This window comes from Pavona decussata, unplaced genomic scaffold (genome assembly GCF_977016875.1).
Source record: "Pavona decussata unplaced genomic scaffold, jaPavDecu1.1 SCAFFOLD_2, whole genome shotgun sequence".
NCBI lineage: Eukaryota > Metazoa > Cnidaria > Anthozoa > Scleractinia > Agariciidae > Pavona > Pavona decussata.
In genome coordinates, this window is record NW_028145426.1 from 413,912 (window position 1) to 436,312 (window position 22,401).

Here is a 22,401-nt window from a genome sequence, read left to right on the forward strand (position 1 = left end):
TCACTCTTGAACTTGAGCATCAGAGGCCTCCACCCTGGCCACTTTCCTATTAAATTTTGAAAAACTCTTTCTGTTTCTGACATTCTTTACCTATGTTTTATCCTACAAATGTAGGTCTGACTTGATGCCCTAGCTGCAAAGAGTCATTTCTTTTCCCTTCCCTTATCATCAGGCAAATGTTCATGTACTTACCAGTTGTTGTTGGTCATCAACAGACAGACCAGCTATCCCCTCCTTTGGTGACAGCCTGGGATGAACAAGCTTGGCAAGTGCACTGAATGATGATGGGGGACATTTAACTGCATCCTACATAGAGAAGTGTAATAGATCACATATTACATGTAGAAAATCAGTACCCATAGAAACACAAAAAAGACCATGTAGTAATAACAGGGATATTTCAGCATTCTCCTACATGTACAATTGGTCAGTGTAAAATGTTGGCTGTGGATTAGGGATTGACTGCAGACCAGGTGTAAAATGCAGACTAGGGGCAAAATGCAGAGTAAAAAACTGCAGACCAGGTATAAAAGTCAGACTAACCACTACATGTTACCCCTGGTCTGTATTTTACCCTTGGTCTTGTAGTCTGCATGTTAGCCCTGGTCTGTATTTTACCCCAGCTCTACAGTCTGCATCTTAAAGCTACACCCCTAGTCTGCAGTCTGCATGTTAGCCCTGGTCTGTATTTTACCCTTGGTCTGCAGTCTGCACATTACAGCTGTACCCCTAGTCTGCATTCTGCATGTTAGCCCTGGTCTGTATTTTATCCCAGGTCTGCAGTCTGCATCTTAGAGCTGTACCCCTAGTCTGCAGTCTGCATGGTACCCCCAGTCTGTATTTTACCCTAGGTCTACAGCCTGCATGTTACCCCTGGTCTGTATTTTACCCTAGGTCTGCAGTCTGCATGTTACCCCTGGTCTGTATTTTACCCCAGGTCTGCAGTCTGCATTTTACCCCTGGTCTGTATTTTACCCCAGGTCTGCAGTCTGCATGGTACCCCTGGTCTCTATTTTACCCCTGGTCTACAGTCTGCATGTTACCCCTGGTCTGTATTTTACCCCTGGTCTGCAGTCTGCATGTTACCCCTGGTCTGTATTTAACCCCAGGTCTGCAGTCTGCATGTAAGCCCTGGTCTGTATTTTACCCCAGGTCTGCAGTCTGCATGGTACCCCTGGTCTGTATTTTACCCCTGGTCTGCAGTCTGCATGTTACCCCTGGTCTGTATTTTACCCCAGGTCTGCAGTCTGCATGTAAGCCCTGGTCTGTATTTTACCCCAGGTCTGCAGTCTGCATGGTACCCCTGGTCTGTATTTTACCCCAGGTCTGCAGTCTGCATGTTACCCCTGGTCTGTATTTTACCCCAGGTCTGCAGTCTGCATGTTACCCCTGGTCTGTATTTTACCCCTGGTCTGCAGTCTGCAAGTTACCCCTGGTCTGTATTTTACCCCAGGTCTGCAGTCTGCATGTAAGCCCTGGTCTGTATTTTACCCCAGGTCTGCAGTCTGCATGGTACCCCTGGTCTTTATTTGACCCCAGGTCTGCAGTCTGCATGGTACCCCTGGTCTGTATTTTACCCCTGGTCTGCAGTCTGCATGTTACCCCTGGTCTGTATTTTACCCCAGGTCTGCAGTCTGCATGTTACCCCTGGTCTGTATTTTACCCCAGGTCTGCAGTCTGCATGTAAGCCCTGGTCTGTATTTTACCCCAGGTCTGCAGTCTGCATGTTACCCCTGGTCTGTATTTTACCCCAGGTCTGCAGTCTGCATGGTACCCCTGGTCTGTATTTTACCCCAGGTCTGCAGTCTGCATGTAAGCCCTGGTCTGTATTTTACCCCAGGTCTGCAGTCTGCATGGTACCCCTGGTCTGTATTTTACCCCAGGTCTGCAGTCTGCATGGTACCCCTGGTCTCTATTTTACCCCCGGTCTGCAGTCTGCATGTTACCCCTGGTCTGTATTTTACCCCCGGTCTGCAGTCTGCATGTTACCCCTGGTCTGTATTTTACCCCAGGTCTGTAGTCTGCATGGTACCCCTGGTCTTTATTTGACCCCAGGTCTGCAGTCTGCATGGTACCCCTGGTCTGTATTTTACCCCAGGTCTGCAGTCTGCATGTTACCCCTGGTCTGTATTTTACCCCAGGTCTACAGTCTGCATGTTACCCCTGGTCTGTATTTTACCCCAGGTCACAGTCTGCATGTTACCCCTGGTCTGTATTTTACCCCAGGTCTACAGCCTGCATGTTACCCCTGGCCTCTATTTTACCCCTGATCTGCAGTCTGCATGTTACTCCTGGTCTGTATTTTACCCCAGGTCTGCAGTCTGCATGTTACCCCTGGTCTGTATTTTACCCCAGGTCTACAGTCTGCATGTTACCCCTGGTCTGTATTTTACCCCAGGTCACAGTCTGCATGTTACCCCTGGTCTGTATTTTACCCCAGGTCTACAGCCTGCATGTTACCCCTGGCCTCTATTTTACCCCTGATCTGCAGTCTGCATGTTACTCCTGGTCTGTATTTTACCCCAGGTCTGCAGTCTGCATGGTACCCCTGGTCTGTATTTTACCCCAGGTCTGCAGTCTACAGTCTGTGTTTTACACTGACCATATTTTCAGCTGGTTTAAAAAAAAAACAGAAAGGACTTCTTCGTCTCTTTACCTTAGAGGGTTCAGGATAGTGATGGGTAGTCAAACTGACTGAAGAAATTTAAATGAACTTACATTCGTTTGTTTGAGATTTGGAATTGCTTAATATAGTAAAATAGCCTTGTTGGTACAATATGTGTATGAAAGTATACGTGCCAACTCTAACGCAATTTGCTTGAGTCTCATGCCTGTGGACTTTAAAGACATCGATCTCACACATCAAGGACAATTCCTTACGCCTGACTCACAAATCTGGAAGAGTTGTTCTTTAACACATCATTAAAAACAAAAATTCAATTCAATTTCCCTCAAAAAGGTGCTTACGTTGACTTTGTGTCCTAACTGTATCACAATACACTCTTTACAGTGTATAACAATCGCAAAAGCTTTCAAACGTCTTCAATCCGTTCGAGTTGGAAGTGTTCAAGGGTTGTCAGAACATCTTCGCACATTTTTGGCAACTTTCAGAAGTCTATCAGAAAATCGTAGGAAATCTTCAGAAGTGGCTGGGATGATGAGATGAAAAACTCGCGCATTTGACTCAGAAAAAGTTGGCAGGTATATGAAAGACATAATTACAACTGTAGCTGTTGAGTTTAATTTTTCTGTAGTTTCATTTGGTTAGCTTTCTTTTTTTTGGGGGGGGGGGTAGCGATCCTTTTTGGTCTAGGATATATTTAAATAAAGGAATAAGTCAATACACAGACTGTGTTAAAAAATACATGTAAGGAATTGCACATGCCCACCCTTTTCCATTATTATCTTTGTACCCTCTTAAGGCATTAATTACCTCAATTGGAGTCAGTGGTCTTTCAACTTCAGGGTTTTCATTGCCAAGATCTTGAGAAAAAGAAGAGATCAATTGTGCAATTATAGTGGTTAAAGTTAACAAATTTGCCTGAGTTTGCAGTCTCAAACTCAGATCTAGAGGCAGCTTATTGTCTTGTGAATTATCTGTCAAACCACTTCATGCATTAATTAACAAAAAGTTCCATACAATGACATTCCAAAGAAATTTGAGGAAAAAGCTAAGCTAAATTTTCCATTATGTTGCCAAATTAACTTAATAAGTCCTATACTGTTCTCAGAATGTTTCTTTCCACTTTGACTTAAGTATGTACTGAAAAAGAATAACTACAATGTACAGTCCTACATGAAAAAATTTTATAAGAAATATAGCATATAGAAATTCAAAAATTATGATGACAACAGACAAGCATGGAAGGAAGGAAGGAGTTAATGATTTAGACAACTTCTTCATTAACAGTTATAATTTCTGGATTTGTACAGATGTACAGATTGGACATAAAGATCTCCAACCTGCAGGCCTGGGACTATTTAGGTGTTATTAATAACTGTAGTGTAGCATTCTACAGTGGATAACTTCAAAGATCATACTGCATGCAGTGCACGCCAGTATAATGCCTTTGCATGTGCAAGATCTCATCGAGTATTACTCTGCAGATTGCCTAGGGGCCCCACTCACATATTTTAATGACGGGGGGGGGGGGGGGGGGATCTGACCTAGGTTCATATTTTATACCCAAAAAAATCCCAACTTCAGAATTTGCCTACCCAAAAAAATCCCTACTTTTTAATTTTTTAGCATACCCAAAAAAATTCCCTCAGTGTTTTTGCATCAGCAAATTTTATTATTTATCTTCTGGAAAGCTAAAACATGCTAACTTCAACTTTGGTTTTGGTCAAAGACAAAACTATACAAAAACAAATACAAATAGATTACAATCTCAGAAATATCCCGTAATACCGCACAAGCAGTAATTTGCGCTTATGTTATTGTTGATTTGAGCTGATGAAAAATGCAATACCCAAAAAACTCCCTGTGTTGTTTTCGCGACCCCAAAAAATCCTGACGTCTTTCATAGACCCAAAAAAATCCCTTTTGGCCAAAATGTCAGACCCAAAAAATTCCTTCGGACCCCCCCGTCATTAAAATATGTGAGTGGGGCCCCTGGGGCAGATTGGTACACATGTACTAATAATGCATGGGATATTCCTCTGATCTTTGAAGTATTAGCAAGGGGCTACCATTCTAGTAAAGTTATTATGTGCAAGGATAAAGGACTGAGCCTCAGGAACCACATGCCCTCCTTATGAAACTTTGAGTAAGCTCCTTGTCCCTTACAAAGATTCCAGTGTTTATGATAGTGATGAACAATGATTGATGTGACTGTCTACGCTTTCAAGCGTAAGTACTTCTCCAGTAAACAATATAGCCCTCCACCAAACAGCTATCTAAGGACACCTCACCAGCCAATCTGAGTTAATGTGAGGTTCCTAAATTGTACTAAGCTTGTACTGCGATTCCTTCAGCTCAGCTTATACAGCGCCGTCACTAATAATCACGCATTACAGTCTTATCACCTACCTGTGTTGTCTTCCGGTTCAAAAAGACTCAAAGGACCCGCAAGATTAGTGAACTTGGCGTGAAATTCTCTCTGTTCATAAGAAACCAAGGAACTTCATAGATCAGATTGTATTGCGTTTTAACTCAAGCTTTCGATGGAACAAGCAAACTGGAGTCAAAATCTGCATTAAGACCTTAATCCCAAAATCAAATTATTAAACTCACAGAAGTAAACGGTGGTCTTTCAAGCTGATAGAGTCTTTCTGCCTTCGACATTGCAATAAGTTTCTAATCATGACTTTTTATTTCCAAGATGGCGACCCTCGCTCACTATGGCAACAGCAAGCGAGCAAGTAAAGACTCAGCCGGGTACGGCAGGTGTTGCGTGTAAATATGAGTCACTAAGTGGGGGAGGGGTAGAAAATAAGGGATTGAAGCAGTGAACGGGGGAGATTTAGCTTTCTAACCTCAATTATTTAGCTTGCTTTGAACAATATTCCAAGATAAAATAAAATTATCGTTAACGTAAACATGTTCTTGAAATAGCCATTTCATAATTTTGAAAATACCAGAGCAAAACAACGCAGGCTCGAGCAAGCGCAGTGACATCATCACCGGAAAGGTTCAATATGGCGGACAAGATTGATAGGCCTTTCTTGTTAGTTTGACGTAAGCTCGCCATGGCTTCATTTCAAAAGACATTTCGAAAGAGTGGAAGTCGTAAGTACACTCCTTCTTTATTTCTCCCGTGCTTCCAATGTAAAACACATTCCTTTTCTTTGATAACAAAGGTAAGCTTAGGTAGAAATCTTGCATCACTGAAAGCTGATTGCATCGCCTTTTTTCGCTATCGAGAGATTCTTCACATAGTTGTAGACAGGGCAGTGATACTATAGATAAATAGTCCTTATTGCATATACGTGTGGGATGTAGTCTTGTTGCCCGTTCATGTAGAATGCCTCTTGTTCTAGATCATGCTGAATTTCATTCGCTGCAAGGAGTAGAAGTTAAAATTGGAGAGAAGTTTAGGCCTCCGAAAAAGGTAAGCTTAAGCTTAAGCTTTAATGGGTAGCGTTAACTCTGATACAGGATACGGGGATGCTTCGGCCTGCCTGTAGTAAACAAGTAATAAATTTCGCTCTGACATGTACATGTAAGCTGCATATAATTTTACATTGTACAGTAAACGTAAGCTTAACTTACAGCTTCTCATGTTAGCTTTATTTAATATATACATGTACGTATCCAGCAAGCTACATGTATGTCATTAATGACGTCCTTCATCTGTTTTTATTATATGACTACGATAGTACGCGCGCTCTGACTGGCTGCTGAGCGGGCAAGATTTTCTTGTAATGACCGGGAATTATGAAAATTTTTCTCGGCTCAACAGCTCTTTTGAGTTGTGAGTAAAAGCTACGAGCACGTGGGCGAAAACAACAAAAACTATGAACAAAGTGCTGAAGTGTGAAGAAAAACTAGTATAGAGATACTTCATTAGTATGAGCGACAAAGAGAGCCATAGCGAGAGCGAGTTTTATTTTCCAAAGGACGAAGAACAGGGCAAAAGTGAGAAAAACAACATGAGCAAAGTTATCACTCACGAAGACAAAAATTTCGGTAACAGGCAAGAGGAGAGAACAGAAAAGTGAAAACACTGTGAAAAAAAAAAAAAAACGTCAAGTGACATGAAGTGTTTTTACCGTTTTCTTGGCGAGATAAACAAGACAAATGTTCAGATTTTGGACTTACCACTGAAAGAACTTGATCACCTCCTGGGCAAGTTCTTTAAAGACGTAAGGAAAACCAATGGTGAGGAGTACGAGCCAAGTACTTTGACGGGACTGTAGAGAAGTATCCAGAGATTTCTGTCTGATTCCGTTATGTTATTGGGAGCGACGATGAAGATTAATATTCATCACGAGTGTCACTGAAATCACTGCAAGTTCTCCCCACATGTTCAAAATTCAATCGCAAACTGGGCCCATCTTTGCTATAGCTTCTAAAATTAGGGTCAAACACTTGTAAACACAGGTCAGTGTGTTTTTTTGAAGTTTAAGTGGTTAAATTTGCCCTAGATCTTGACGTAATAAAGACAAATATTGTCTCATTGTCAAAGAAACTGTGTCTTGTGGTTTCGATCGCATCGCCAGGTTCGTTTCAGTTCAGTAAACACGACCTTAAATGACCTCTTGCTCGCGCAAGCGGATGCGGAAAATTACTTCCGGTGTGTTTATTGTATTCTTTTAAGAATAGCGCTAAAATGGCTATATAATAAATAACTTATTAACCTCGTCCATTCGGTCATTACAGGGAAATCTCAGACCTCGGCCTTGATGTATTGCCTCGATCTGAGATTACCCTGTCATGACCTCACTCTCGGTTAATTAAGTGGTATATAATATTTATTATGAACAAAGATCAATATTTTAAATTAAATTTATTTATTTAGTTTTTTATTTTATCCTTTCACTGAGCAGATAAGAAAAGAAAAAGACACCCATCTTCAACCTCGCTATCCCACTTCAGCCATGGGAAAGTTCACTGGGGTTGTGATCAGTGTTTTCTGTTTTGGGCTTATTTCCCAACCTACCAGGATCAGTTTTTTTTGCCTTATTAGAACTGGGATCAGGATTGTGTGGTTCCTGATAACAGGCCTGTGATCAGGCTCTATTTTCATTTCCCTTGGTAAACAATTCCCGCTGGTACATGTTAGATGTAGTCAACCCAAATGAAAAATACAGCTGATACAAATCTTTTAGAGGGCATCTTCTGCTCACTTTATTTAAATGATTGACTGTTGTCAGTGTTTAGAGCATCCAACAGGCATTCTCAAGAATGGTGCCTCCTTTTGCTATGGACATACGTTCTGCACAGCACGTTATGATTACGCCGGAAAAAGCAGATATTGAGAAGAGGTGTTGGAATCCCAAAAAAAAAAAAAAAAATGGGGGGTAGCCACGCATTTTTCAGTGCAAATTGAACTTTAATTTGGAAAGAAAATGCCATATATTGTCCTGTATTTAAACCTTTTAGAATTGTTGTTGCTTGATCATCTCTGACAATTGCAGGGTTACCCCCAAGTTTCTCTTTGGATTCCAGCAGCCGAACATTGCTAAGATCTTTTTTTCCCGCACATACCATAGACATAAACTGCACAAAGATAAAATTGTAAAATTGAAAATATTTTAGGGTGCAGTATATTACTGTCAAAAGTTCCATTGATTGTAATTTAATATTATGATCGTCACATTTGCCTGTCCAGCATACAATCAGTATGCTGATTTAATAAAATAAATTATTAATTTAAATATGATACTGTATGATAATATTAACTTAATTGATGTGCGGAGCGCCCCATCAATTGAGACTTTAAAGTTAGGCTCAAAATATTTTTCTTTTATAATGAACTTTAGTATCTTGTCAATGTCTATATTGTTATTAATTTATTTTATCTACTTAAATTGTCAAATTTGCTTTTATTGATATTGTATTTCTTAAATTGATGTACATTGTAAGAGCATTGAGATTTTAATGTAATGTGCCTGAAATAAATTAGTTATTATTATTGTTATTATTATTATTATTATTATTATTATTATTATTATTATTATTATTATTATTATTTTTAATATAATATCAATAAAATAATAATCTTCTTTGGAAATCTGAGAAGAGCTTTGGTAAGATCTTCTTTCGTGGTGTACCTACTGAATTTTAAATTGGGTGAATGAAGTTCTGTTCTGTACTGAACCAAAAAAAAAATTCACCCTCCCCTCCCCCCAACAAAAAAAGAAAATAAAACTAAAAAAAGCTTATAGTTACATTGTAGGAGTTTTCATGTCCTATTCTGAAATCATGCAAGAGTTATGCCTTCCAATTTGTGACTAAAAGCCCAACATATGTAATAGCATTTTTTTCTTTATGTGCTAAAATTATGTAAATTGAAGTAAAATAATAGCTTGGCTTGAGGAAATGAGGATGTTATGTTTGGTATGATTTTTAGGTGACGTTGCCTGTTGGATGGCAGCAAAAAGATCCTTCTGCTGCTCTTAGCTTATTGGTAGGTACAATACTATAATCATATGCTTTATCAGGCTTTTATACTCAAGGACCCAGTTGGCTCCCTTCAGAAATTTTATCGGTTCATTTTTTATGAAAGAGGGCACAAGTGTTTGAATGTCTCACACAGAACTTTAAGGATTACTGATAAATTGGAAGGGTATAATTATTATTTTGAGATATGAAACTTTTTTATGAGTTACTTGAATAGCAGATCGAATTTGTACTGTTGTGTTTTCAGGTGTAGAGTACAGAATAATATTTCATAAATTGATCATGTTTGCAACAGCTGTTCAATCATGAATACAACTTCTTTGTAATAGAAAGATAACCTTGGTGAAACTTGTGTGCCATGTTTGACATGCTACAGCAGCTGTAAATTTGATGTTCCAATATGTTGTTTGTGGTTGTCCCCCAAATACAAATTGTATGTTATCATAGCACTGAAAAGGAGCCTGCTTGCAGTGAAAAGATTGTATAAGACCTGGGGTGCTTAAAGGGGAAGTGTCATGGGGTTTCTAAGCTCTTTTGTTTAAAATGGTGAAATAAGGTCTTCACTTAGCCACAAAATAATTCTGGAACAAAGAGAGGAAAGAAATTAAGTCAATTCTTGAAAGGACAACTCGCCATCTGTTCTAGCGCATTTTGGAAACAAAAATGCAAGAACGTGAAAAACATTAGCCTAACATTATTTTTTCAAGTTTCAATCCATTTCTATCTACTCTGTGTCTGGCCTGAAAAACTAATCAACAGTTTTATTGCAGTGAGATGATAATTAACAACAAAACTAGACAGTCAATATACTTTTTGTTTCTGTTGACAGACAATCATTTTTGGGGGGTTGAAATGACATCAAATTCACATGATACTTCCCATTTAAGTTCCATTTAGGCAAAATGTTCAGTTTTAGGGTTGAAATGCTAACGGTTTGCAGGGAACAGAAATTTTTTGGAACAAATGAACGATCTTTGGAGGTACTCCACTTTTTCAACCGAGTGGAATGGAAGTTACCATTCCATTTGTGGAACAACTGAAAAAGAGCCTTTCTATTTGACACAGAAAATTTCCGAAATTTCTAACTGAAAATTTTGGCTAGATGGCGTCCCAGACAATTCTTACTTGCAATCTTCCCGAATTGGCATTTGAATTTTTGCTGGAACGTTTGCATACAATTTTGAAATTTCGAAACTCTTGAGACGATATCTCTTTCAAAAATTTGTTGAAAGTTCGGCGATATTTCTTTTGTTAAAAAATTGGCCGGTTTTCGTCGAAAAGTGGCAAAATGTCTTGAAATTCGCTCTCATTACTTTTGCACAGTACTGTAGTCATCCTCTTCTGTTGGCCAACAACCACCTTTTGGGTTAGGATGTTTTGCTGTACATACATGTATGTATGTAAATGTGTGGACAAATTTAAATTTAACTGGCCTTACAAATGTAAAGGGTAAATGAGGGGAAGTACGAGAGCAGGCTTGTGTAAATGTAATGTAAAACAGCATTCAAGGTATAAAAAGTCGTGTATTGTTTCTTAATTAATTTACTTACTAGTAAAGCCAGTTAAACTTTCATCTGTACACATGTACAATTTATGTGATTATGGATACCCACCTATGGGCATTGTAATGTCAGTTATGATGAGTTCTCTATACTGGGGAGAAGCAAAGTGAGTCAACACTAATCTTTGTCTTTTATTTAGTATAGTAAAATAAACTACACTGCACTTGTGCATGCACTGTATGGTGTTAGCAATGCACAAGTTCTTTTTTAAGTCACCAACTACAGTGGTTAATATTTTTATTTTTTTAAATTAGTATGACTTCAGCCTTGAAAAAGATGTTGTTTCAAATGCTGATGCACTAAGGGCTTCAAAACAGGAACAGTCAGCAAGTTCCTCGGATAAACCACAAGCTACAAGTACCTCTGAAGAGACTACATGTACTCCTATGACTCAAAACTCTGTATTTTCAAACGTTGGGAGTGAAATTCTTCAACCAGTTGTGGCGTCTGGTACAGGACATAAGAAAAAAGACAGCTTCGGGGGAAAAGGCAAAAATGCTTTTGACATTTCAGACTTTGAAGGTGATACATCAACTCCATTTGAGCTTGTAGAGTTACAGACAATAAATGATATGGATGAACTGAAGAATGTCCTTCAACCTAATGCATTACCAGCAGCCAGTACAGAAACTTCATCCAACTCATATGATAGTACGCCAAATGTCCCTTCGACAAATACAAGTGGGAGTAGTATAAATCTTCCTACAAACAGTTTTTCTTCGTCAGGGAATTCATTGGTTGACATTTCTGGTCTAAGGAGAGCAGACAGAAATCCAGCACCTGTGAGTGGTCTTCCAGATTATACAAACTTGACTACAAGCAATTCTGGTACAGAGGCCAGTACCCTGCTTGTGGATATTGGAGAATCAAGAACATCTTTAGCCACTCCAGCAGCTGGTAGTCTTTTGACCAATAGTGGTTCTGTTCATGATAATTCTTTACCAAGTACAGGCTTAAATTTGGAGAATAGACCTTTGTCAAGAGGAGGACTGTTGCCGCCAATTGGGCAAAGTTTTCCTTCTACAATACCTCAACAATCACAAGGACAGCAGTCTTTTCCAATCCCAACACATTCTAGTGCAAGTAGGAATTCTCTCAGTGGAGGAGTTTATAGTTTTCCAAATACTGTGGGTACTCCTCAAGGACCAGAGCTAACCACAGACAAACAGGATGCCGATACCCAAAGTAGACCATATAGTCCACCTTCTTATGTACCTAGTTTAAGAGATCAACAGTGGAATGTGCCGAGATCGCCTGATCATCAGGTGGGTAGCTGATGAGCTGGAATAGCCTGAATCAATATTTTAGTCTAGCTGTCATCATGCATCTAGCAGATCACACAGGTTTGAGTGCAAGTTGTGTTAAAGTACATGTGACATTTTGAAAGTTCTCGAAAGGCTCGTGCAATTTGAGAACTTTCAGAAACATCAAGAATTGTAGGAGAAGGTTGTCCAACAAAAAATGCTCTAACATGTAGTATTTTGTTTCTCCTGGTGTTTCCAGTTATTAACATTCTGTTGTAGGCGTGTTCTTGTGGCTAAGTGTTTTTCTTTACTTTCAGAATATAGGGGGACGCTATCCTTCTCCTTTACCGCCTATTGGAACATCCTCTGAAGAACCCAATAGCAGACAATCAGCTTCATATCAATCTTCCCTCCCAGATCCCTCACCTATTTTAAATGAAACAGAAGCATCTTTTGTCAAGAAGTTTGTGGGGATGGGCTTTCCAACCCCTCGTGTAGCTAGGGCTGTACAGAGACTTGGCACAAAAGACAAAGAGGTAAGGGGGAACATTCATGTAGTATGGTTATAGGCAAACAAGCATGCAATGTGGCTTGGTTAGATTCCAAAGGGTGATGAGTAGTTTTTCAATAATTGTTGTTTCCTGTGGCATTGTCAGTTCAAAGTATTACTTGGTGACGTGGTTTAGGGCATAAGACCTGTCTATTTCTTTAACTGGAAAGCTAGCGACAGTAAGTGCTTTTTGTTCAGATTTTGAACGGTTTTAACTTCAATTTGATGTCACAGTAAATGCAATACAGTATGTACAATCAATACAGTATGTACAACATTGTCGGAAACCGGATATTAGCGACAATGAAATGTAGTGAATGTGTAATGTAAACTTGATTGACATGTGAATGATTTTGACCGGTATCAAATAATAAGCTAGAAGGATTTGTTCGACTGAGTATAGAAGGATTTGTACGACTGACTATTGAAGGAGATTGTAACTGCGAGTGTTTATTAAAGAACGTTATACAGTCCTCTTGAGTGGAGTGGAATATTTTCTACACAGTGGTCCTTCGAGCCGGATATGGCCAGATTTTGGACGAGAGAACGCTAGAAAGTCGAAGAAACGCAACGCAATGGAGAATACTGATGGGACGGTGCCGCCGACAGCTAGTACAGCTGCCGGTACAGAGAATAGTAACAAAGCAATCGAGGTTAGTCTTGCAAAGAAAATAAAAATTAGAGGATCCTTGAGAGGAGCGGCTACGAAACTCCGTAACCGTATCGGCGAACGATTAGCAGATGGAACTGTCTCTGTGGACGCGTTTTATTTGAAAGATAACATTCAAACAATTCAACAAAAGATTGAATCACTAAAGAAACTGGACGAAGAAATTATTGATCTGATGGCGAGTTGCGACGATGACGAAGTAGAGGGGCGCATGGAAATGGAGATTGAAGGGAGTGATTCTGTGCGAACTGATTTGAACAGAATCGTGGACAGAATGGAAGATGCATTGAAACAATTGTCGCCACCGCCCCCAATTCAACAACAGATGCCAACTGAAGGTCAGAATGTTTTCCCTGGGTTTTACGCGTCGACATCACAATTTCCCGCTAGTTCGCCGCCGCCTAAGAAAACAGCCAAATTGCCTAAACTGGAAGTAAAGAAGTTTAGCGGGAGAATACAAGAATGGCAGGAGTTTTGGGATTCCTTCGAAAGCGCCATCGACAAAAATGAAAGCCTCGCAGCGGTAGATAAGTTCGCATACCTGCGGAGTTTAGTTGTCGAACCGGCGAGATCGACAATCGCTGGGTTCTCCCTCACTTCAGCGAACTACACCGCGGCCGTGGAGGTTTTAAAGAAACGATATGGGAAAGAAACTGCCATTCAGAGAGCGCACGTAAATGATCTGCTCAATTTGCCACACGTTTTTAACGACAAGGACACCCCGCGGTTGAGAAAGTTATATGATAGTTGTGAAACACATTTCCGAGGACTAAAGGCTCTCAGCGTAAATGAAAATACCTACTCAGCAGTGGTTGTACCGGCCGTACTGCACAAATTACCCGAGGCCTTTCGACTGACTATCACGCGGGGCACGGATTTCCTAAGCTGGTCCATGGAGGAAATGCTGACCGCATTTTTGAACGAACTGGAACTAAGAGAAGACCATGACCACGTGGTGACCGCGAGTGCTGGATCTCCGGACCAGAAACAGAGTGCATTCAGGAGCAGGGACAGCAGAATGAGAGGAACCTCGACGAATACTACCTTGCATACGAGACAGGAGACGGATAATTGTGCCTTTTGCCTGGGTAAACACGCCCATGAACACTGTCCTAAAGTAGTTGATGTAAACAAACGTAAGGACATTCTATACAAATTCGCTAGATGTTTTAAGTGTTTGAGGAAAGGGCATCGTGTGAGAGACTGTAAATCTATGGAGTTGTGTAATAATTGTGGCCGAAATCACCACATTTCTGTATGCGAAGTTGCGCCAGTTGCGCGTCCAATTACCGCTAGTCCTAGTAGCTTGCACGTGGGTACGGGTGGGCGCGTAGCCTTACAAACAGCATGCGCTGCTGTTAGCGGGGAGGGAGAACCGCGGAAGGTTAGGGTTTTGTTCGATGCAGGTAGTCATCGCTCCTTCGTGACCGCCAGAGTGGCTCAGCACGCGCAGCTCAGAGTGATTCGCCAAGATTGGCTCGGGATTAGCACGTTTGGACAAACCGCCCGAGATACGCAGCTAAGAGATGTTGTACACATGAAGGTGAGTGCTTTAGGGAGTCAGAAAGTTATTGAGATAGAAGCCTATGTAGTGCCTGAAATTTCAACAATTCAAAACAGCCACGTAGAGATTGCAAAATATGAATACCCCCACCTTAAGGGCCTGTGGTTTTCAGACGTGAGTAAGGGAACGGAAGAAATGTTTATCGATGTATTGATTGGCGCGGATTACTTGTGGAGCTTCCAGAAAGGGTGCACAATCAGGGGCAAACCAGACGAGCCTGTTGCCGTGGAAACGGAATTAGGGTGGGTACTGTCAGGTCCCATGAAGAGCTCGGGGAATGAGAGTGAAGCCCGTTCGGTGCAAGTTAATCTGATCGGAAGTGCTCGCGAAGAACGCCTAAATTTAGAGAGTGACGTCCATAAGCTGTGGGATATGGAAACACTAGGCATCGTTGAGTCTGAAGACGAAGTACACGAGGCGTTTGTAAACAGTGTGTCATTTACAGGGAACAGGTATTCCGTTAGATTGCCATGGAAGGAGGGGCACCCAGAACTCCCAAGCAACTACGCTACGAGCTTGCGCCGCCTCAAGACCCAAGTCGCTAGACTGGAAAAGGAACCGGAAGTGTTGATGGAGTATGCGTCGATAATTCAAGATCAACTAGAGGCTGGGATAATAGAGAGGGTGGTAGAGCTGGAGAAGGCGCCTAAAGTTCATTACTTGCCACACCAAGCCGTAATTCGTAAGGAGTCAACAACCACGAAGGTGCGGGTTGTGTACGACGCGTCGTCGAGGGAAGGTAAGGTAGGTACGTCCTTGAATGATTGCTTGCATGTTGGGCCCTCGCTGAATCCTTTGCTGTTCAATATATTGTTGCGATTCAGGGAGAATAGAGTGGTACTTGTCGGGGACATAGAAAAGGCGTTTTTGAATGTTGAAGTCGATGTGCAGGATCGAGATTGTTTGCGTTTTCTGTGGATGGAAAAACCTCCCGATTTGTCTCGAATTGTCATATACCGGTTTTGTCGTGTTGTATTTGGAGTTAACGCATCGCCATTTCTGCTTAACGCCACAATTAGACATCACCTTAACAAGTATGAAGAATGTGACCCAGAATTTGTGCAAAAATTGAGAGATTCGTTTTATGTAGATGATTTTGTGGGGGGTGGAGCGATGTCGGCAGAAGTTGTAGAGCTGTACTGCAAGACCAATGACCGAATGGTAGACGGAGGCTTCAATCTTAGGAAGTGGCTAACCAACGATTCCCAGGTCAGAGCCAGGATAGAAACCGATGCGAAAGTGGACAGTGGTTCAGTAAGTGAAGAAGACATCACCTATGCCAAATCATCGGTGGGGATGCGGCTAGGCTGTAGGGGTCAGAAGGTGTTAGGATTGGCGTGGGACTATGAAGCAGACGTAATCAGTTTTGACTTGACGGAAATTGCTGAACGCGCAAAAGGCCTTCCTGCCACGAAACGAAACACCTTAAGGCTGCTAGCAGGGATCTTTGACCCACTGGGAATTATGGGCCCGGTTACAGTGAAAGTTAAGATTATGTTTCAGGATGTATGTCGTCAAAAGAGTGGTTGGGACGATCCACTTCAAGGTGAAGTCAAGCGAGGTGTTGAAAGTTGGATCAAGAGTCTCCTAGATTGTCAAACGATCACGATCCACCGATGTGTTTGGGATCATTTGCGCGAAGAAGTACTGCATTGTTCTCTCCATGGCTTTGCGGACGCAAGCAAGAAAGCTTACTGTGCTGTTATTTACCTGGTGTACCTAACCAGTACTGGAAGATACACAAGAATGTTGACTTCGAAGACGAGAGTCGCTCCATTGAAGGAATTGTCGATACCGAGGCTAGAGCTCATGTCGGCGATGATGCTGGCGAGGCTTATGAGTAACGTGGAGACGGCGCTTTCTCACCAGGCTGGAGTGAAGCGGTCGAGATTGTGGCTGGACAGCATGACTGCGCTGCATTGGATTATGAACCGTGGGGAATGGAAACAGTTCGTCCGACATCGCGTCAATGAGATTCTAAAGCTGAGTGAAAAGGGAGATTGGAGTCATTGTCCGGGTGAAGAAAACCCAGCTGACATTGGATCGAGGGGAGTGTCCGCGCTGGAGCTTAAGCAAAGTGAGTTGTGGTGGCATGGTCCGATGTGGTTAAAGGAGAAAGAAGACAGTTGGCCGACAGTGAAAGCGATTGAACCCACGACCGAGAGCAGTGAGGAAGAACGTAAAGCCGCAGTTTTGGCAGTACAAGTTGACACGCCTCTCGGTTTAGACAGAGTTGTACAGATTGACAGGTACAGTTGTATAAGAAAGCTTTTGAGAGTGACAGCGTGGATTAAACGCTTTTGTTTCAACGTTCAGAAGAAGACCAAAGAAGAAAGGAAGCGAGAAGCCCTCACATTACAAGAGTTAACAGAGGTGGAAAATGACTGGATTAAAGTGGCACAGAAAGAGTTGAAACGAGACGACAACTACAAGCAACTGGTCGGTACATTTGGACTGTCGGAGGATTGCAATGGTGTACTTCGATGCAAAGGGCGTTTGGAGTACTCAGATTTGCCTCAAGACGCGAAAGAGCCGATAATTTTGCCTAAAGACCATCGCTTAACGTACCTGCAGATTCAACAGTGCCACAAGAGAGTCTTGCATAGCGGAGTGAGAGGAACGCTGGCGGAATTGCGCTCGAGATTCTGGGTACCAAAAGGTAGGCAATTAGTGAAGAAGGTGCTCAGTCAGTGTGTTGTATGCAAGAAGTTGGAAGGAACGTCGTTTGCGCAGCCACCGGTTTCTAGCTTACCGGAATTTAGGGTGAGACCGTCCCCTCCGTTTTCTAAGGTTGGCGTGGATTTCGCCGGGCCATTGTACGTGAAGGCTAGAGGTAAACAGATGAGAAAGGTATACATCGCCCTGTTTTCGTGTTGTGTGACAAGAGCTTTGTACTTGGACCTAGTGGAGGATCTTTCAGCAACAACCTTTCTACGTTGTTTGAGGAAATTTACCGCCAGAATGGGAACACCCACTTTGATTGTGTCAGACAACGCCAAGACGTTCAAAAGGACAGAGAAAGAACTGCAAACTCTCTACCGTCACCCCGAGATAATAGCAGAACTGGAGAACAGACGAATTGAGTGGCGTTTTAACCTGGAGAGGGCCCCATGGTGGGGTGGATTTTTTGAGCGAATGGTTGGGAGCGTTAAAAGGTGTCTTCAGAAGGTAATCGGTAATGCCAGGTTAACTTTCGATGAGTTGCTGACGGTACTTGTGGAAGTGGAAGGCACTCTGAATTCTAGACCGCTAACGTACGAGTATAACGACCCCGAAGGGGAAGTTTTAACTCCCGCACACTTGATCTACGGAAGAAGACTTCAATCATTGCCGGAAGTCACTGAAGAGGAAGACGAGAGTGAGAGCACTTGTGCAAGGCGATACAAGTATCTGAACCAGAAGTTGCAACATTTTTGGAAGAGATGGCAGAGAGAGTATTTGACGGATCTACGAGAGTGTCACAAGATGCAAGGTTCTTCCAACCGAAAGTCGCCTAAGGTAGGAGATTTAGTTACAGTTTATAATGAAGGCACAAAGAGAGGTAGTTGGAAGCTAGCAGTTGTAGAAAGCCTCATTGCAGGAAAGGACGAAGAGGTAAGAGGAGCGAGTGTGAGAGTGATCACAAAGGGGAAACAGGTCCGCATGAGCAGGCCTGTACAAAGGCTATTCCCCTTAGAAGTCCGCGCAGCATCACTGGAAGACACACCGAGAGTGAATGAGGGAGGTACTGCAGTAACAAGGCGGGACAGACCTCGCCGAGCTGCCGCGCTAGATGCTGCCTGGAAGACGAAGGACATGCTACTGAATTCTGAGCATGACTAAACGAAGCGGTTCATCCTTGACTCAAAAGTGAGTCAAGGGTGGGGGGAGTGTCGGAAACCGGATATTAGCGACAATGAAATGTAGTGAATGTGTAATGTAAACTTGATTGACATGTGAATGATTTTGACCGGTATCAAATAATAAGCTAGAAGGATTTGTTCGACTGAGTATAGAAGGATTTGTACGACTGACTATTGAAGGAGATTGTAACTGCGAGTGTTTATTAAAGAACGTTATACAGTCCTCTTGAGTGGAGTGGAATATTTTCTACAAACATTGACAAATTATTAAGCTTGTTACCAATGATGTCACATTTACAAGCAACTCTCGAGTCAGAATGAAGTTTACGTGAATTTTTTAACACTTTCTCTACTGAATGTTACCATTTGTCATATAAAGGTTTTGGCATATGTAGGTTCTTATAAAAGCAGAGTATGCAAAGTTTAATTTCATCAATAAAAAAAATTGATCTGTGTCACATGACCTTATAAAGTATGCAAATTATTGTTGGAATTCAACCTTATGCTAAAATTGGATTTTGAAGTCTTATCATGCTAATTCAATACAGAGTTTCAAAAAGACCAGTGGGAAAAAGTTGCATGGAAGTCTCATTAAAATCTCACAGTGAGTCACAAAGAGTTATATTTTAAGTACTATTTTGCAACCACTGAGTAAAAAGTTGTCCAAAATGTGACCGTTTTTACCATACACAAGATCTGTGGCAGAGAAAGGGGACTGATCACAGATTAACAAACCCCTGAAGTGGTTTGCAAAACAGTGTTTTAGTGCCTTTACTCTACTAACGTTTCTGATTCTTCTAGGTTATTGAATTTCTTGTGAATGTACAAGAATTATGTGAAAACAAAACCTATTCACCAGATTCTGTGGAAGTTGCTCTTGTGTTCAACCCTGAAAAAGCTAAGGTAGCCATTTTGTTTGTTTTACAACTGTAGTAAATTTAATAGCATGTGTAATTGCTCAATCCACAGTGCGGAAAGAGATGGTGGCTGTAAATTTTACCATGACACCTTGCAAACCTACAGCCAATAGGCACATAGAAAGCCATACTTTTTTGAGAAATTTGCCCCTATACTAACAGCATCGTCTATGGTAGGTATGTTTTTAGAACTTTTCTGTGCTTTTTTATGAGCATTAATTAAGCCTCTCAAAATGTTCTTGTTGCTGGAAATTTTGCCACCATCCTGTGCTGCCCACTGTGTTGCTACATAGCTCACCCTGGGTGTTTGACTTTCCCAAGTCACCTGGTATACCAAATTTTCTTCCAAAGGCTTGGAAGCCTTGTGAAACTCAAGGGCAGTTATCCTCTAATTTGGCGTGCAGGTCATACACTCGGACACTTTAATAATCAAGGCAAAGAAAATGCTGGAATAAAAGGGGCTAGTAAATGAATACTGCTGGGCCCGGTTGTTCGAAAACCAATTAACGCTAATCCACGATTAAAAATTAATCGAGGTTTTTATCATGCTCGTTACAAGTGGGTTTAAAGGCCAATGCCAAGCTAAAGGTAAAGAAAAGTCCAAGTCAATAGTGAAGGACAAAAACCTTTTGCAATAATCTTTATTGGATTTAGTAATTAAACTCGAATCAAAGTTCACGTTAATCCAGAATTAGCTTAATCGGCCTTTGAACAACTGGGCCCTGGGTTTTTTGTGCCACAAAAACTGCAGTGGTGGCTGCTTGTTGCCACGTGCGACTTTACCTTAACCGTTTCCAAGGGTAGTTTTGTATGCCATGAATTGGCATAAATTACACCCATCAATTAAATGAGAATTGAATTGTAATTGTGTGGCTGCAACCCAAATCACATATTTAGCAATGTAGGTGAGAAATCAGCTGCTAAACTTCTTAATGTGTATTTGTAGGCTTTGGAGTTCCTTGAGCTGGTGAAGACCTTCAAGGAGTATGGATTTAAGGAAGACAATATTCATGAATGTCTGCGTGCTGCCGATAATGATAGTGAAAAGGCCCTGGAGTATCTTATGACCCTTTCGTCTACATAGGGGTTGCTTGTAAATTGTAAGGTAATTTCTGTAACTTATGTAAATGTCTATACATGTAGAGAACATAATTTATTATAATATAGCATATTCCTGTTGTAGGAATGCAAATTTTGTGAAAAATGGCAAAGGCATAATTATTTCGTGAGGTTTAATAGGTGCAATTTCAGGGAAAAGTCAACTAAAAGGATGAATCGTCATAACTTCCTTTAATAGTTTTAATCATCTCGAGTCAATCCTGTACTCACTATCATTGGGTTTTAGTCAAGAGAGCTAGCTTTCAACAAAAACAGGCCAGGGGCCCTTTTTTCGAAAGTCCCGGTAACTTACCGGGGCCCGATAAGTATATTTTTAAATGTTTTTTCGCCGATTACACAATGATTACAGACATGGTTCTTGGCCAATGTTTTCACAGAATAATAAGATTTAAAAATTTAGTATTCAAAGCTAACAAAAATTGACTTCCTCTAAAAAACCTTTATCACCAAAAACACTTACCGGGCCCGATAAGTTACCGGGACTTTTGAGAAACAGGCCCCAGGTCAGATACAGGATCACTAACAAGGCCCTAAGCCAATGACACCCTGCAACATCAAAAAATGTTGAGCGCTTCCTAGACTGGTAGCCTCCATTATGACGGCTTGATGCTTTCTCTTGCCGTTCAACATGTGACACGTTGTTGAACGTAATAGAGCCAGGTTATATTCCGTTCAACACCGTTCGACATGTTCAGTGGCCGGATTCAACATGCAACATCACATGATACACGGCTCCACATTTGTTGCTTAACAGATGTCGAACCGTGTATCATTGCCTTTATGGCATTCTTGATGTACTAATCCTCTTCAAAATACTATAAAAACAAACGTTTTTAGTCAAGAACGACATTGCGTCGAACATAACAAAATAAATATTTTAGTGTCTACACTGTTTATTTCTGCCCCCCCCCCCCCTCCCAAAAAAAAAAGATGAAAGAAAACAACCATTTTTTTTTTTGCCTTGTTGTTGGTTATCATTGAACCCATTACCTCTTAAAAATACAAATGTTTATACATTTTCTCTGCTAGAAGTTTAACTGTCCTGAGTGCTATTTTAAACATACTAATATGTTTTGGAGTATTTTCATTTTAATTTAACCTATCTTCAGGAAAGCAACTTATTTGCGTTACTTTTTACAGTGATATCCATTCTTTGTTGCTGTTTTTGTTGTTTTTTTCTAATGTAGCAATATGTTACCCTTTTTTTCAGATGTCTTTCTCCGACTGATGACAAAAACCTATCTATGGGGAAAAAAAAGTTGTGCAGCCATCTATAAATTCTGAAATAATTTAGAAGTAGTAAAATTTCTGCCGTTAGATAAATAGATTTTATTATTACAGTAAACTTACCGGCGAGTATAGCCTTAATTACTAGTGCCCTGTATTGGTTGTTTTATCCATGTTGCCATGTATTTAAAATGGGTTTCAATTTAGCGGAGAAAGGTGTGTTCGCTTTTGCTTTGGTTGAATTCTTTACTACGCTTTGTCGCATTTTAGAAAAAAAAAAACTGTGCCTCTTACAGTCAATCCACATCACGCGTGACCAGTATTTTTGAAATTTGAACGGAGTTTTGAAATTTACATGTCAGTTTTGAATATCGCCAACGAGATTTCAGAGTTCCCGTAGAAACTTCAGTTAGTTTATTGACGGTATAAACCTATGAATGTTTCTTTGCATTACAGCATTGAGTATTTCAAGAATAACAATTGTTTCCCAAGTACTGTATCATGTTTTGAAAAACTGGTCACGTGTGACGTAGATTGACTGTAAGTGAACCAAACTACTTGTCCTATGCTCGCAGTGTTCTCTCTCCCTTGAAGTCTTCACTTATATTTACTTCGAATTCTGATTGGTTCATTGTGCTG

General features: G+C 41.0%; 3 protein-coding genes across 5 annotated transcripts in view; 2 read left to right on the forward strand and 1 right to left on the reverse strand.

Annotated features, from left to right (window-relative positions):
• The window catches only part of LOC146489850 (coiled-coil domain-containing protein 87-like), a 34,745-nt gene extending 29,370 nt beyond the window's left edge, over positions 1 to 5,375 (reverse strand). For both annotated transcript variants that reach the window (XM_085110257.1, XM_085110207.1), the window contains exons 1-4: positions 5,237 to 5,375; positions 5,033 to 5,102; positions 3,434 to 3,483; positions 193 to 306 (exon numbers count right to left, since the gene is read on the reverse strand). In XM_085110257.1, the coding sequence (XP_084966383.1) occupies positions 193 to 306; positions 3,434 to 3,483; positions 5,033 to 5,102; positions 5,237 to 5,287 (285 nt within the window). In that variant the 5' untranslated portion in view covers positions 5,288 to 5,375. The remainder of the gene's footprint in view (positions 1 to 192; positions 307 to 3,433; positions 3,484 to 5,032; positions 5,103 to 5,236) is intronic.
• A 204-nt stretch (positions 5,376 to 5,579) lies between these two features.
• LOC146489851 (uncharacterized) lies at positions 5,580 to 21,902 on the forward strand. 2 transcript variants are annotated; one of them, XM_085110425.1, is made up of 8 exons: positions 5,580 to 5,731; positions 5,983 to 6,053; positions 9,018 to 9,074; positions 10,884 to 11,894; positions 12,191 to 12,409; positions 19,301 to 19,402; positions 20,363 to 20,521; positions 21,746 to 21,902. In XM_085110425.1, the coding sequence occupies exons 1-7, from the start codon at positions 5,692 to 5,694 to the stop codon at positions 20,498 to 20,500; spliced, it is 1,638 nt and encodes a 545-aa protein (XP_084966551.1). In that variant the 5' UTR covers positions 5,580 to 5,691; the 3' UTR covers positions 20,501 to 20,521; positions 21,746 to 21,902. The 2 variants fall into 2 exon arrangements, with proteins under 2 accessions (XP_084966551.1, XP_084966623.1); XM_085110497.1 differs by having other exon boundaries at positions 20,363 to 20,516; positions 21,746 to 21,877.
• Positions 12,857 to 18,625, forward strand: LOC146489852 (uncharacterized). The gene has a single exon (XM_085110110.1). It carries the CDS (start codon positions 12,999 to 13,001, stop codon positions 18,477 to 18,479), a length of 5,481 nt encoding a protein of 1,826 aa, XP_084966236.1. The 5' UTR covers positions 12,857 to 12,998; the 3' UTR covers positions 18,480 to 18,625.
• Positions 21,903 to 22,401: the final 499 nt, after the last annotated feature.

Bases quoted from the DNA above. Each gene is read 5' to 3' on its own strand.
- LOC146489852 (XM_085110110.1), top strand. From the start codon at position 12,999: ATGGAGAATACTGATGGGACGGTGCCGCCGACAGCTAGTACAGCTGCC.
- LOC146489851 (XM_085110425.1), top strand. From the start codon at position 5,692: ATGGCTTCATTTCAAAAGACATTTCGAAAGAGTGGAAGTC. The intron at 5,732-5,982 runs GTAAGTACACTC...CTCTTGTTCTAG, and splicing joins ATTTCGAAAGAGTGGAAGTC to ATCATGCTGAATTTCATTCG. The intron at 11,895-12,190 runs GTGGGTAGCTGA...CTTTACTTTCAG, and splicing joins CGAGATCGCCTGATCATCAG to AATATAGGGGGACGCTATCC.